The following is a 13,976-nucleotide window of genomic DNA, read 5'->3' as shown; positions in this document are numbered from 1 at the left end:
TCACCAACCCAGATCACTAGCAATGGTCTGGGATAGGTGGGGCATGCAAGGCAATTAGATGAAGTCAGCATGTGGCCCCCACTTCCAGACAGACTGACCAGGATCACTGGAAACAATGGTCTGAGAAAGCTGGTGGAGTGGGGGAGGGGGCGCAATGTTAAAGATAGGGAGAGGGGATTGCAGCATTTTATAGGTACAGGGGGGGGTAATAGGCAGAAATGAGTCAATCTGAGGAAAGACGAGAAGACAGAATTTGGAATTTGCGTTGTGAGGACACACATGGAATTCTGAGGCATAAGGGGAGGGAATGGGCACATAGGTGGGATATTGGGGTATGCAGAGGATGCATGCAGAGTTTTTGGGGGCAGGGGCAGAGACAGGCAGAATATTGGGGCAGCAGGTTGGAGGGAGGTAGAATGTTTTGGAGCTGTGGCCTAGACACCCGCAATTCTAGGGCAGCGGCAGGTAGAATTTGGGGGTGAGGTGGAGGCAGGCAGAATTCTGGGTAGCTGCAGATAGAATTTCTGGGTCCAGAGGCAGAGACAAGCAACATTTGGGGGTGCAAGGGCAGAGGAAAATGACATGATAAAATAGGGAAAATATCAACACTGAAAGTTTAGATGGTATGTATTTTACCAACTCAACTTAGTAGGTTGGGGTTCCCAGAGCCAAATAGAATATGCAAAGAAAAGAAAACAAGCCAAGCAGGCTTGTGAAGGGGCCCTGCATGTGTGCTGAATGTCTGTGTGGGTGGAAGTGAGCCCGGCCTGCTAGGTTTTTCACTTTTATTGTGACAACGTTGTCATGATTTTTTAATGTCGGTGAAGGTTTTACTGTTATTGTGGCTTATAGCCATACATTATTGGAATTGGATCTCTTTTCTATTAATAAACTTTGTATATATACTGCTCCAGTTCCATACTGAAGCCCCTTTACAAGCCTGCCTGGCTTGTTTTCTTTTCTGTGCTAGGGCAGAATTTTAGGGCAGTGGCTAGAGGCAGCAGGGTGGAGGCAGGTACAATTTGGGGTGCAGGGGCAGGCAAAATTTTTGGGAAGCAGGATGGAGGCAGGCAGTATTTTAGGTGAAGAAACAGAGGCAGGCAGGATTTTGGGGTAGCAGGATGGAGGAAGACAGGATTTGAGATGCAGGGACAGGGGCAGGTAGAATTTCGGGGCAGCTGAGTGGAGAAAGGCAGGATTTGAGGTGCAGAGGCAAACAGAATTCTGGTGCAGCAGGGTGGGGTCAAGTAGAATCTGAGGTGCATGGGGCAAATCGAATTCTGGGGCAGCAAAATTGAGACAGGCAGAATTTTGGGGCAGCAGGATGGAGGAAGGCAGAATCTGAGATGCAGTCTGAATTCTGGGGCAGCAATGTGGAGGCAGGCAGAATCGGAGGATCAGAGGCAGGCAGAATTCTGGGGCAGCAAGGTGGAGGCAGGTAGAATCTGAGGAGCAGGGGTGGAGGCAGGCAGAATTTTGGGGCAGCAAGGTTGAGGAAGGCAGAATCTGGGGTGCAGGCAGAATTCTGGGGCAGCAAGGTTGAGGCAGGCAGAATCTGAGGTGCAGGCAGAATTCTGGGGCAGCAAGGCTGAGGCAGGCAGAATCTGGGTTGCAGGCAGAATTCTGGGGCAGCAAGGTTGAGGCAGGTAGAATTTTGGGGCAGCAAGGTTGAGGAAGGCAGAATCTGGGGTGCAGGCAGAATTCTGGGGCAGCAAGGTTGAGGCAGGCAGAATCTGGGGTGCAGGCAGAATTCTGGGGCAGCAAGGCTGAGGCAGGCAGAATCTGGGGTGCAGGCAGAATTCTGGGGCAGCAAGGTTGAGGCAGGCAGAATTCTGGGGCAGCAAGGTTGAGGCAGGCAGAATCTGGGGTGCAGGCAGAATTCTGCGGCAGCAAGGTTGAGGCAGGCAGAATCTGGGGTGCAGGCAGAATTCTGCGGCAGCAAGGTTGAGGCAGGCAGAATCTGGGGTGCAGGCAGAAGGGTGGAGGAGGGCAGAATCTGAGGTGCAGGGGTGGAGGCAGGCAGAATTTTGGGGCAGCAGGGTGGAGGCAGGCAGAATCTGAGGAGCAGGGGTGGAGGCAAGCAGAATTTTGGGGCAGCAAGGTGGAGGCAGGCAGAATCTGAGGAGCAGGGGTGGAGGCAGGCAGAATTTTGGGGCAGCAGGATGGAGGCAGGCAGAATCTGCAGTGCAGGGGCAAGCAGAATTTTGGAGCAGGCAGGGTAAGGGATGAAAACGTCTCATTCCAATGCAAGGTGTTTTTTGCTTCTTACGTTCTCATTTTCAAAGAAGAATTTCTCGTTTCCTCCAGAAGCTGGCCAGGCCACCTATAGGAAGGAGACAGCAGGGTCACGTGATATAATCATTCTCTACCTGAGTAAGCTGTACATACCGAGGTTCATTCAAATCCAAGAGCCCACGGTGCCCAACTCACTATCACCCGAGATGATTTCCCACCAGCTGCTATGAATGACCACCCTGAACCTATCACCCTTCAGTGAGAACACTGTACCTCATTCAGCCGGTTGGTGGTCAGATCAGCGAGCAGTAAGGTGTCTGAAGTGTGCGCCACCAGGTACCGGTCCTTGCCCATGACTTTCACCTCGTCCACTTCATAGCCGTAATGGGATTTCAGGACCACACGGGTCCCGGTGGAAAGATTCTTTACAATCACCTGCAGAACAGATTGAAGTGACATCTCTATAGCAACATGCAATTAAAGATTTTCAATCAAATCATTTTGTTTTCAAGAAGCACCTCTTCCGAGACCCAGTAATATCATCACTGGGTCCGTCTGCTGGTCTTTACTCCATGTTTAGTGGTAGGGGCCAGGAGGCCCCTGTAATAAACACAGCACCCTTCCCGATATAAAAAACACATCCCTGGCATCCCTTTAGACATGTATTGTAGGTTATCTAGTATCTAACATATAGACTGCCCGGACTCACCTGGCTGGGGCCCACATAGAATCAAGATAACCTAACACACACAGTATGGACTCACCTGGCTGGGGTCCACATAGATCATCCTATACCTAACACACACAGTATGGACTCACCTGGCTGGGGCCCACATAGATCATCCTATACCTAACACACACAGTATGGACTCACCTGGCTAGGGCCCACATAGATCATCCTATACCCAACACACACAGCATGGACTCACCTGGCTAGGGCCCACATAGATCATCCTATACCTAACACACGCAGTATGGAATCACCTGGCTAGGGCCCACATAGATCATCCTATACCTAACACACACAGTATGGACTCACCTGGCTAGGGCCCACATAGGTCATCCTATACCCAACACACACACAGTATGGACTCACCTGGCTAGGGCCCACATAGGTCATCCTATACCTAACACACACACAGTATGGACTCACCTGGCTAGGGCCCACATAGATCATCCTATACCTAACACACGCAGTATGGACTCACCTGGCTGGGGTCCACATAGATCATCCTATACCTAACACACACAGCATGGACTCACCTAGCTGGGGCCCACATAGATCATCCTATACCTAACACACACAGTATGGACTCACCTGGCTGGGGCCCACGTAGGTCATCCTATACCTAACACACACAGTATGGACTCACCTAGCTGGGGCCCACATAGGTCATCCTATACCTAACACACACAGTATGGACTCACCTGGCTGGGGCCCACATAGATCATCCTATACCCAACACACGCAGTATGGACTCACCTGGCTGGGGCCCACGTAGATCATCCTATACCTAACACACACAGTATGGACTCACCTGGCTGGGGCCCACATAGATCATCCTATACCTAACACGCACAGTATGGACTCACCTGGCTGGGGTCCACATAGATCATCCTATACCCAACACACACAGCATGGACTCACCTGGCTGGGGCCCACATAGATCATCCTATACCTAACACACGCAGTATGGAATCACCTGGCTAGGGCCCACATTGATCATCCTATACCTAATACACACACACAGTATGGACTCACCTGGCTGGGGCCCACATAGATCATCCTATACCTAACACACACAGTATGGACTCACCTGGCTGGGGCCCACATAGATCATCCTATACCTAACACACACAGTATGGACTCACCTGGCTGGGGCCCACGTAGATCATCCTATACCTAACACACACACAGTATGGACTCACCTGGCTAGGGTCCACATAGATCATCCTATACCTAACACACACAGTATGGACTCACCTGGCTGGGGCCCACGTAGATCATCCTATACCTAACACACAAACAGTATGGACTCACCTGGCTGGGGCCCACGTAGATCATCCTATACCTAACACACACACAGTATGGACTCACCTGGCTAGGGCCCACATAGATCATCCTATACCTAACACACACAGTATGGACTCACCTGGCTGGGGCCCACATAGACCATCCTATACCTAACACACGCAGTATGGACTCACCTGACTGGGGCCCACATAGGTCATCCTATACCTAACACACACAGTATGGACTCACCTGGCTAGGGCCCACATTGATCATCCTATACCTAACACACACAGTATGGACTCACCTGGCTAGGGCCCACATAGATCATCCTATACCTAACACACAAACAGTATGGACTCACCTGGCTGGGGCCCACATAGATCATCCTATACCTAACACACACAGTATGGACTCACCTGGCTAGGGCCCACATAGGTCATCTCAAACTTATTCTTATATAACGAGCGTCGTAAACAACAGTCAAACTGCTCCACCCCACCGCACAGCGTCCCCTGCAGGGAAGGAAGGAGAAAACATCATTATACTTTCTGTACAGAGCTGTATAAGAATGCAATGACACTACAGGTTGGAGTAAAGAAAATGCAATTCCTTGTAATAGGCTAGAAAAGCGAGCAAAAATATATCACTAACTGTATGTCAAGAGCTGGGATCTCACTCACCTCCACCTTCTTAAAGTGAACCAGTCATAGAAGTAAAACAGAAACCCAACTGGTTCCTATGATCAGAGAACACAGGGTACTTTTATTTACCTTCACCTGTGAGCATAGGGAACCCCAAAAATCTACCGCACCCAGGAAGGAGGCCAGGGCTTACGGATCTCTGATTATCCTCTTCTCCATCCCACAAAACAATACATTAGGCATGTGAGAGGACGCATCTCTCACAGCTCCCAGCGCTGATCCGGTATTGATCCTCCCCCGGCCGTTATTCCGGTTCGAGACCGCCATATGCTGGAAGCCAGCACTCCCGGGACCACAGCGGTACCACCACCGGCGTTGTGCACCAGGGGAAAGACCCGCAAAGGACAGGTGGAGATCGCGGGGATGGAGGCCCAAGATGGCGCCGCCGCGCCAACTGCCAGAGGGACGCCTCGTGGAGCGGACAGAACGGGCCCCAAACAGGGTAAGCCTGCCAAGACCCAGGGAAAAGAGGCCCCCAGGGACATGCTTTACTATGCCCAAAAGATGTCTGGAACGGGGGGGCCAGAACAACCGTCCCGCTCCGGTGCCATGCACCAGGCTAGACCCGCAGCACAGGGCGACAGTGTCCCACTATACTGGGGGGAGGAGGAGGACAGAGAAGGAGCAGGCCAGGGACCGGAGGACGAGCAGGCCCCAGACGCACAAGCTGAGAATGCTGTGCAACCCACGCTGGCAGACATACTGAAAGCAGTTAATAAATGTACTGCATCTGTGGACACTTTGAAGGAGCAGTTTGGTTTACTAAGGCAGGATATGCAAAAGATTCGTGAACGTACTACTGCAGTGGAAAGCAGAGTCAGTGAGGTGGAGGATCAGCTGCAGCCCATGGCCCAAGACACCAGAGCTGCCCTGCAGATGGCAAGAGACGCTTATGACCGCGTGGAAGACATGGAGAACCGTCTCAGACGCAATAATGTCCGTATAGTAGGGCTGCCGGAAAGGGTGGAAGGTAAAGACCCCACCATGTTTGTAGAGAACTGGCTGATTGAACTTTTTGGCAAAAATACGTTGTCACCATTTTTTGCGGTGGAAAGAGCCCACCGAGTACCTTCGCGCCCACCGCAGCAGGGGGGCCCCCCTAGATCCATCCTGGCAAAACTACTCCACTACCGGGACAGGGAGGCGGTGCTGCGTCAGGCTCGGGAGCGAGCTAACATCCAACACAATGGCGTCCGGGTGTCATTTTACCCAGATTTTTCGCAGGAAGTACAACGGCGCCGGGCCAAATTCCTTGATGTAAAAAGGCGACTGCGACGGATACAACTCCCATATGCTATGCTCTACCCAGCGAAGCTCCGGGTGGTGGTGCGGGGTCAAGCCCAATTCTTTGAGTCTGCAAAGGAGGCCATGTCATGGCTGGATAGAAACGAGCAATCTTTACAACGCCAAGCACAGGAGGAGGGGGAGTGAGGCATGGGCAAGTTATTTTTACTTTTTATTTCTTTGGTTTTGCCTCCAGTCACTGACTATGCATGATTGAAATGTTTCTATGCTTCCCTGCTGTCCCTTTTTTAGGGGGGATCCCCTACAATTTGCCTGTTTGAATATTCCTTTTTCACTTACCCTTTGGCCGGGGGAAATTATGATTGGCAGCACATCGTGAGGAAAGCTGTTCTAAGTAAAATGATTTCTGTGACTGAAGTAAGCCGACGTTTAGTCGCACAAAGTGCTGGAGCCGCCCTGTTGGTGGACACTGATGTTTCGGGACCCGTTTGGTCCGCAAGTTATGCTAACTTTTGTTTTTCTAGCTACCATATGAAGACAGAGGTACATCTTAACAGACTTGGGCCGTTGGCCCTTACGCAAGATACTGTGCAGGAGAGGACAGAACTGGGGGGTGGCCCGTTTTCCAGACGGTGGGGTCAGACTGTGCATTTTTGCCCACAAGTATATTGCTTTCTGATGTTAAAGGAAGACACCCATGGCTAAGGTACCTATTGTGTCATGGAACGTGAGGGGTATGCTTTCTCCATTGAAGCGCACGATGATATTTATGTGTTTAAAGAAATTTCTGCCTGGGGTGATATGTTTTCAGGAAACACACCTGACTGCGGATACTGTGGGCTTTTTGAAATATGTGTGGGCGGGCAAGGCATATCACTCTACACACACCTCCTTCTCTAGGGGGGTGAGTGTACTAGTGCACAATGCCCTGGATTTCCAGGAATTTGACAGTGCGGTAGACTCTGAAGGTCGCTATGTATTCATCCATTGCAAAATTGGTACATTGATTTGTGTATTGGCGTGTGTTTACATCCCCCCGCCGTTCACGGCAGCGGTGCTCAGGCTCCTCCTTTCCTTTTTAGGGGGTAGGCCGGAGGTTCCGTTGCTCGTGATCGGCGACTTTAATTGCTGTCTGGACCAGGTGGCGGATAGACATCCGTGCCCTAGACCCTCTGCCCTCGCTAGGAGTACTCCCCTGGCGCGGTTGTTGCAAGAGGTGGGCTGGACTGATATCTGGAGGCACCGTAATCCAGGGGGCAGGCAGTTCACGTGCTTCTCGAAGACGCATGGCTGCCTGTCCAGGATAGATCTGGGGGTGGGTAACGCAAGCATGCTTCCACTGATAGCAGACCTGTCGCATAGGCCCCGTAGTGTGTCGGATCACTCGGCCCTGGTGGTGCAACTCTGCGTGGCACCGCAGGGGAACCTGGTTAAGGCACCATGGAAGCTGAATGCATTTTGGTTGAAATTGATTAGATCCCACACAGAAATAGAGGACAGTATACGGAGGTATTTTGTTGCGGAGGAGGGGGTGGAACGAAATGTGCTACAGTGGGATGCCTTTAAGGCTTATCTTAGAGGCCTCCTCATACGGGAAGTGACTGGGGTGAAGAGGGCCTCTGCTGCATTACTGATAGAAGTGGAGAACAGGGTCCAGGAAATGGAGCGGGCTTACATTACAGATCCTTCTGATTCGGCCAGGGAGTCCTGGCAGGCGGCTCAGTCCGCCTACCAGCAGTTGCTCTCCTCGTCAGCAGAAAAGAAGAGATTCTTTGCCAAACAGGCGTTTTTTGAGGAGGGTGAGAAAACCGGCCGTATACTGGCGCGGATTGCGAACTCTCATCAACGGTCACCTGAGATAGGGGCTATTAGAGCTAGGTCAGGAGGGGTAGTCTCTCAGCCAGACCAGATTATGCAGGAACTGGCGGGTTTCTATGAAGCCCTGTACAGTTCCGGCGCGGCGTACACCCAGGAGGATCTGGAGCTATATTTGAACCAATTGACCTTCCCGGGACTGTCAGATAATCAGCGTATTTCGCTGGAGAAACCAGTTACTGGTGAGGAACTGCAAGAGGCAGTCAGTGCCTTCCCTAATTGTAAAGCCCCGGGGGAGGATGGGCTGCCCATGGAGGTATACAAACAGTATTCGGGGGTGTTGCTGCCACAGCTTTTGCAGGTTTTTAACAGCGCCAGGGAGGGAGGGACTTTGCCCCCTTCCATGTCCAAAGCAAATATAGTACTGTTACTTAAGCCAGGCAAGGACCCCGTGGACCCGGGGGCCTACCGTCCCATTTCCTTATTACAGAGTGACGTTAAGATCCTGGCCAAGGTGCTCGCCATCCGGCTAAATGGGGTGGTGACTTCCATAGTACATGGAGACCAAGCTGGGTTCATGCCTAACAAATCAACGGCGGTTAATTTGAGAAGGTTGTTCCTTAATATACAAGCGCGGGCAGACAACATGGGCAGTAGGGCTCTACTATCCTTAGACGCAACAAAAGCCTTCGATAGTATCGATTGGAATTATCTTTGGACCGTTTTGCGGAAATTCGGATTTGGCCCTATCTACATTTCCTGGGTGCGGCTGCTGTACAGCCAGCCGCAGGCAGCGATACGGACATTTGGCTCGTTGTCGGCGGGCTTTGCACTGAGGAGGGGGACTCGGCAGGGTTGCCCCCTGTCCCCCCTCCTCTTTGCCCTGGCTATTGAGCCGCTGGCCATGAGTATCAGGGCTAACCCCCGCATCACCGGTTTTTGCTATGGCGACATGCAGGAAAAGGTGATGTTGTATGCTGATGATACGCTTCTGCTGCTGGGAGACACGGATTCCTCCCTTAGAGAGGCTATGATGGCAATCACAGAGTTTGGAAAATTCTCTGGCTTGCTCATAAACTGGACAAAGTCAGCACTGCTTCTGTTGGATGGTGATGACACACAAGTAATTAACGCTGTTTGCCCCTTATCCATTACTTCATCCTTTAAATATCTAGGGGTACAGGTAACGGCCCGGCCACGAGATTTCATACATCTAAATATTTCCCCCCTGTTGTTGAGGTTTAGGGATAAGGTTAAAACTTGGAAGGCCCTGCTTCTGTCGGTTGCTGGGAGGGTGAATCTAATCAAGATGATACTCATGCCGCAACTGCTGTACTTTCTACACAACACCCCCATGGTCATCCCCCTGAAAGTCTTTCACACCGTGAACAGTATTTTTCGGGGACTTATCTGGAAGGATAAGAACCCTAGGATTAAGTTGGAACACCTGCAGAGACCTAAAGATAGCGGGGGATTGGCGCTGCCAAACCCCTGGCTATACTATTTGGCGGCTCAGATGCAGCAGCTGGTTGGCATGTTTCGGCCGACGGTGCGGTCCTCGGCTCAGAGGCTTATGGAGCACACCGTGGGCGGAGGTCCGATCCCTGAGGCGTTGGAGGCGCAGGCATTTGCTAGACCGCACAAGAAGCTCCCCACATTTAGTCTGATTCAGAAGGTATGGAATAAGGTTAAATATGTCCAAGGCGCAGAGGGTTACACGAAGTACAGTCCCATATGGCTAAACGACACGTACACTGAACTGGCTAAACTACAGTCCGGTGCCAGGTGGAAACACTATGGGATTACACACCTTACCCAAATATTCCGAAACGGGATACTTCGCACGTTTCCGGACTTGCGGGAGGCGTTTGGCCTGCCACAGTCCATGTATTTCTCATACATACAGTTGAGACACGCAGTGGCGGCACAGGGTCGCTCCTCTGAGTGGTGCCTGTCGCCGACCCCTGCTTTTGATCTTCTGGGGGAGGCTGGGACGTCTAAGGGCTTTATCTCCCAATGCTATGCCATCCTGTTGCAGTATGTGATGAAGCAGCATCCCCTGAAGATACGGGAAAGGTGGGAAGCTGACGCAGGGGACTTGGACGGGGAACAATGGGTGGAAATTTTTCAGGCAGTAGGCAAGTGCTCACTGAATGTCTCACAGAGGCTCACGCAACTGTACATTTTGTTACGAATATATTATACCCCACACAGACTCCATAGAATGAACCCACAGCTCGACCCTACCTGCACCAGGTGCAAGAGAGACCATGGAGACCTGATACATATGCTGTGGAGATGCCCAAAACTCCACACATATTGGGCGGGAGTCGTGAGTACCATCAACTCAGCATTTGGAGTGTCTCTTCCGCAGGACCCGAGGGCTTGTCTCTTGGGGGCTCTGGAGGAGTATGAATGGGAGGAGATGGACAGGGAGGCGGTGCAAAGGGTCTTATTCCAAGCTAGGAAGCTCATTATGGTTCACTGGAAGGCCGAGGCTCCTCCGACGCTGGCTGAATGGATCAATAACATTGGGGCAGTGCTGAGGATGGAGAAGGTGATATATCAACACAGGGGTAATGCCCAAAAATTTGAGAAGTTATGGGCAAAGTGGCTGGATGTGCCGGGTCTGGCCCCTGTGGACCTGGTGATGGACAGGCTTCTGGGCATTAATATTGGGTGAGGTGGGCATTGAGCCAATTGTCGGGAGGGAAATGTTTGACTTGCTTGGGGGGGGGGGGGGTTTACCTCCTGTTCATAGATGTATTCTGAATATGTGGCTGTCTCGCTGCAGATCTTTATTTTCCCCGCACTGTTAAGGGGACTTTGTATACCTTGTACCTCTGTAAACTAAACTAAATAAAATTTTGTTGGATTAAAAAAAAAAACAAAACAATACATTAACCTAAGCCACCAATAGGGAGTCACCCCAATGCATTGTGGGATACAGGATACAGGCCAATAGATATGACTTTTGAATCAGCTGATCAGGAGGTAAGTGTCCTCACCGCGCACAGGCGGGAACCGTCCCTCTTCCAGGCCAACGTGGTGATGCTGTACAGGTTGGGGATGTCCTTAGGTTTGGACTCTTCCCATAACCCTCTGCGGGGGCTCCAGTTCAGGATTCGTAGCCTGTGGAGAGAAGTAGTCAGTAAATGTCAGGACATTATATACATGCTGACCATAACATCGTCAGCTTTCTACCTGTCATGGCTGCCGATCACCACCGACTGACCGCTGGGACTGGCGACGGCCACGGTCAGCTCTTTCTCTGTGGGGTCCCGGCTGTAGTCGAAGGTCTGAATGATCTTCCCTTCCTTTTCGTAGGCTACCAACTTCTTATCACAGCCTCCTGCCACAATGCTGTTGGATCCCCATGCCAGGGCGTATGGTGGGCACGGGTGGGTGACCAGTTTCCCCTGGAACACCAAAAAACCATGCTTAAAACCCTGGCGGTGGACATATTGCAGATGTTTGTACCACTCACTTACTGCAGATCAGTCCTGTACATGTTCAGTAGCCACAGGTTATATCATGCAGAAATGGTCAGGGTGGGCAAAGTCCCACCAAAGACCCCACCAACTGTCCTTGCCTGCAGCATGCGGATGTAAACCGTGCAAAAGATGGCCCCACCTCACCATGGTGACTAGAAATGGCGTCCTGGCCCCTGGGCTCTTGTCAGCCCATTCTTACTGTTGGTCTGAATAATGTTTCTGCCTGAAACCCGGACACATTATTCAGTCAGGAATGTGGCTCGGAGCAGGGCCAAACGGGAGGGTGAGGGGGGAGGTATAACTGGCCTTCACAGCAAGGAGCACATGGTTGGGGCAAACACATGAAAATCAAGCCCAGAAAAAATTCCCAGCCCAACTTACCAGACAGTCTGCTTACCAACCGAATTAACCTGTCCAACAGTCTGCGTTAAAAACAGGGGTTTCGTTAGCAATTGCAAACGCATTCGTAGGCCTCTTCACGGCACCCTGTGTATTGCTTGCAGTTCTAACCATTCTAAATTTATGAGCATCTCCACAATGGAAGCCAATGTATTCTAATGGATAGATGAGGGGCAGGTGGGCCTGGAGGGAGCCCAAGCCCCCCTTAAAGGCACAGAGACACACTGGACAACCAGCACAAAGCACTATGGCAGCAAAGGTGTCAGCATGTCCCCTCACCAAATTTACACCAGCAACAGACAGATGTCCCCTGCCCCCACCTATAACTGGCCTTCACAGCAAGGAGCACATGGAAGGGCAGACTGGGTGGTGAATTGAGCTGAGAATATTCTCTGGTTTTGTCTTTCATGCGTTTGCCCTTCCATGTGCTCCTTGCTGTGAAGGCCAGTTATAGGTGGAGACAGGGGCCACCTCTTTGTTACTGGTGTAAATTTGGTGAGGGGGACACACTGGACACCTTTGTTGCTATTGTGCTATGTGCCCAGTGTGCCCCTGTGCCTTTAAGGAGGACTGGGCTACCCCTGCCCCTTATCTATTCATTAGAATACATGTGCGCCCACTGTAGAGACTCTCAAATTTAGAAGGGTTAGGACTTCAAGCAATACACGGGGTGCCATAGCTTACGCATGTATTTGCAAATGTGTGCTAACTAAACCCCTGTTTTTAATGCAGACTGTTAAGACAGGTTAATTTGGTTGGCAAGCAGACTGGTTGGTGAGTTGAGCTGGGATAAACCGTACTGATGAGCACTGATAGGCTGCACTGATAGGTGACACCAATGGGCAATGATAGGCGGCACTGATAGACTGTACTGATGAGCACTGATAAGCACTGATATGCAGCACTGATAGGCGACACCAATTGGCAATGATAGGTGGCACAGATAGACTCAGAAAAATTTGTATATCCAGGGCGCTCCAAGAATTTGAATCCTGACAGATAAAGTCTGTATTGTAGAGGGTAGCAGATCTTCACACACTTTAGGCAGCACTCAGGGAGACAAGCAATCTCTAATGGGAACAGAAAAACAAACAAGGCGCCTCTAAGTGCAGAAATAAAAGGATTTTTGTACTCACCGTAAAATCCATTTCTCTGAGTTCATAGACGGACACAGCCTTCATTGACCTTAGGGTTATGCTTCTTCCTACCAGGAGATTTAGGCAGAATTCTACAGCACTTAAGGTGTTAAAAACTTTCCTTCATGCTGCTCCTCCCAGGGGGCGTGGCTCCCCCAGGCATAACCCACACCCTGCTTTAGCAGCCTCAGTTCGTAACAAGCAGTACAAACAAAGGAGGGGTGGGTGCTGTGTCCGTCTATGAACTCAGAGAAATGGATTTTACGGTGAGTACAAAAATCCTTTTTTCTCTTTCGTTCATAGACGGACACAGCCTTCATTGACCTTAGGGACGTCCCCAAGCAGTGTCAAAAAAATTCGAGGGGTGGGAAAAATAACACAGCAAAAACAGGTTACACCCCAAACAAAAACCGGAGTTACTCAACGGAGGAACTCCAACCTTAAACTGCCGCCTGTAACACCCTGCGGCCAATGGAGGCATCCGAAGATGCACTCACATCCACCATATAAAACTTTGAAAAAGCGTGGACCGACGACCAGGTCGCAGCCTTACACACCAGTAACACAGAGGCTTGGTGTCGGAAGCCCAAGAGGCCACGATCGCCCTGGTCGAATGCGCCGTGACCCGAAAGGGAGGCGCCCGCCCCTTCAGGGCGTAGGCCTGAAGCACAATCCGTCGGATCCACCTGGAAATGGTGGCCGACGAAACTGCCAGGCCCTTACTGGGACCGGACACAGACACGAACAGCGAGTCCGACATCCGGAACGGAGCTGTCGCCGACAAGTAAACTCGAAGGGCCCGAACCACATCCAAAGAATGTAAAGTGGCCTCCTTCGGGTTCTTCGGCTGAGGACACAAGGATGGAAGAACAATGTCCACATCCAAGTGAAAAGCCGAAACGACCTTAGGGAGAAAAACGGCTGCGGCCGCAGCACC

At 51.2% G+C, this 13,976-nt stretch overlaps 1 protein-coding gene across 1 annotated transcript in view; it reads right to left on the bottom strand.

Annotated features, from left to right (window-relative positions):
• The window catches only part of IFT172 (intraflagellar transport 172), a 105,507-nt gene that overhangs the window by 57,993 nt on the left and 33,538 nt on the right, over window positions 1-13,976 (bottom strand). The window contains exons 8-12 of the mRNA XM_040347993.1: window positions 11,215-11,429; window positions 11,019-11,142; window positions 4,666-4,761; window positions 2,509-2,670; window positions 2,270-2,323 (exon numbers count right to left, since the gene is read on the bottom strand). Of these exons, the coding sequence (XP_040203927.1) occupies window positions 2,270-2,323; window positions 2,509-2,670; window positions 4,666-4,761; window positions 11,019-11,142; window positions 11,215-11,429 (651 nt within the window). The remainder of the gene's footprint in view (window positions 1-2,269; window positions 2,324-2,508; window positions 2,671-4,665; window positions 4,762-11,018; window positions 11,143-11,214; window positions 11,430-13,976) is intronic.

The sequence above is a fragment of the Rana temporaria genome, chromosome 4, assembly GCF_905171775.1.
Source record: "Rana temporaria chromosome 4, aRanTem1.1, whole genome shotgun sequence".
NCBI classification, from domain to species: Eukaryota; Metazoa; Chordata; class Amphibia; order Anura; family Ranidae; genus Rana; species Rana temporaria.
Note: the sequence above shows the minus strand (reverse complement) of the source record. Positions and strands in the feature narration are given on the sequence as shown.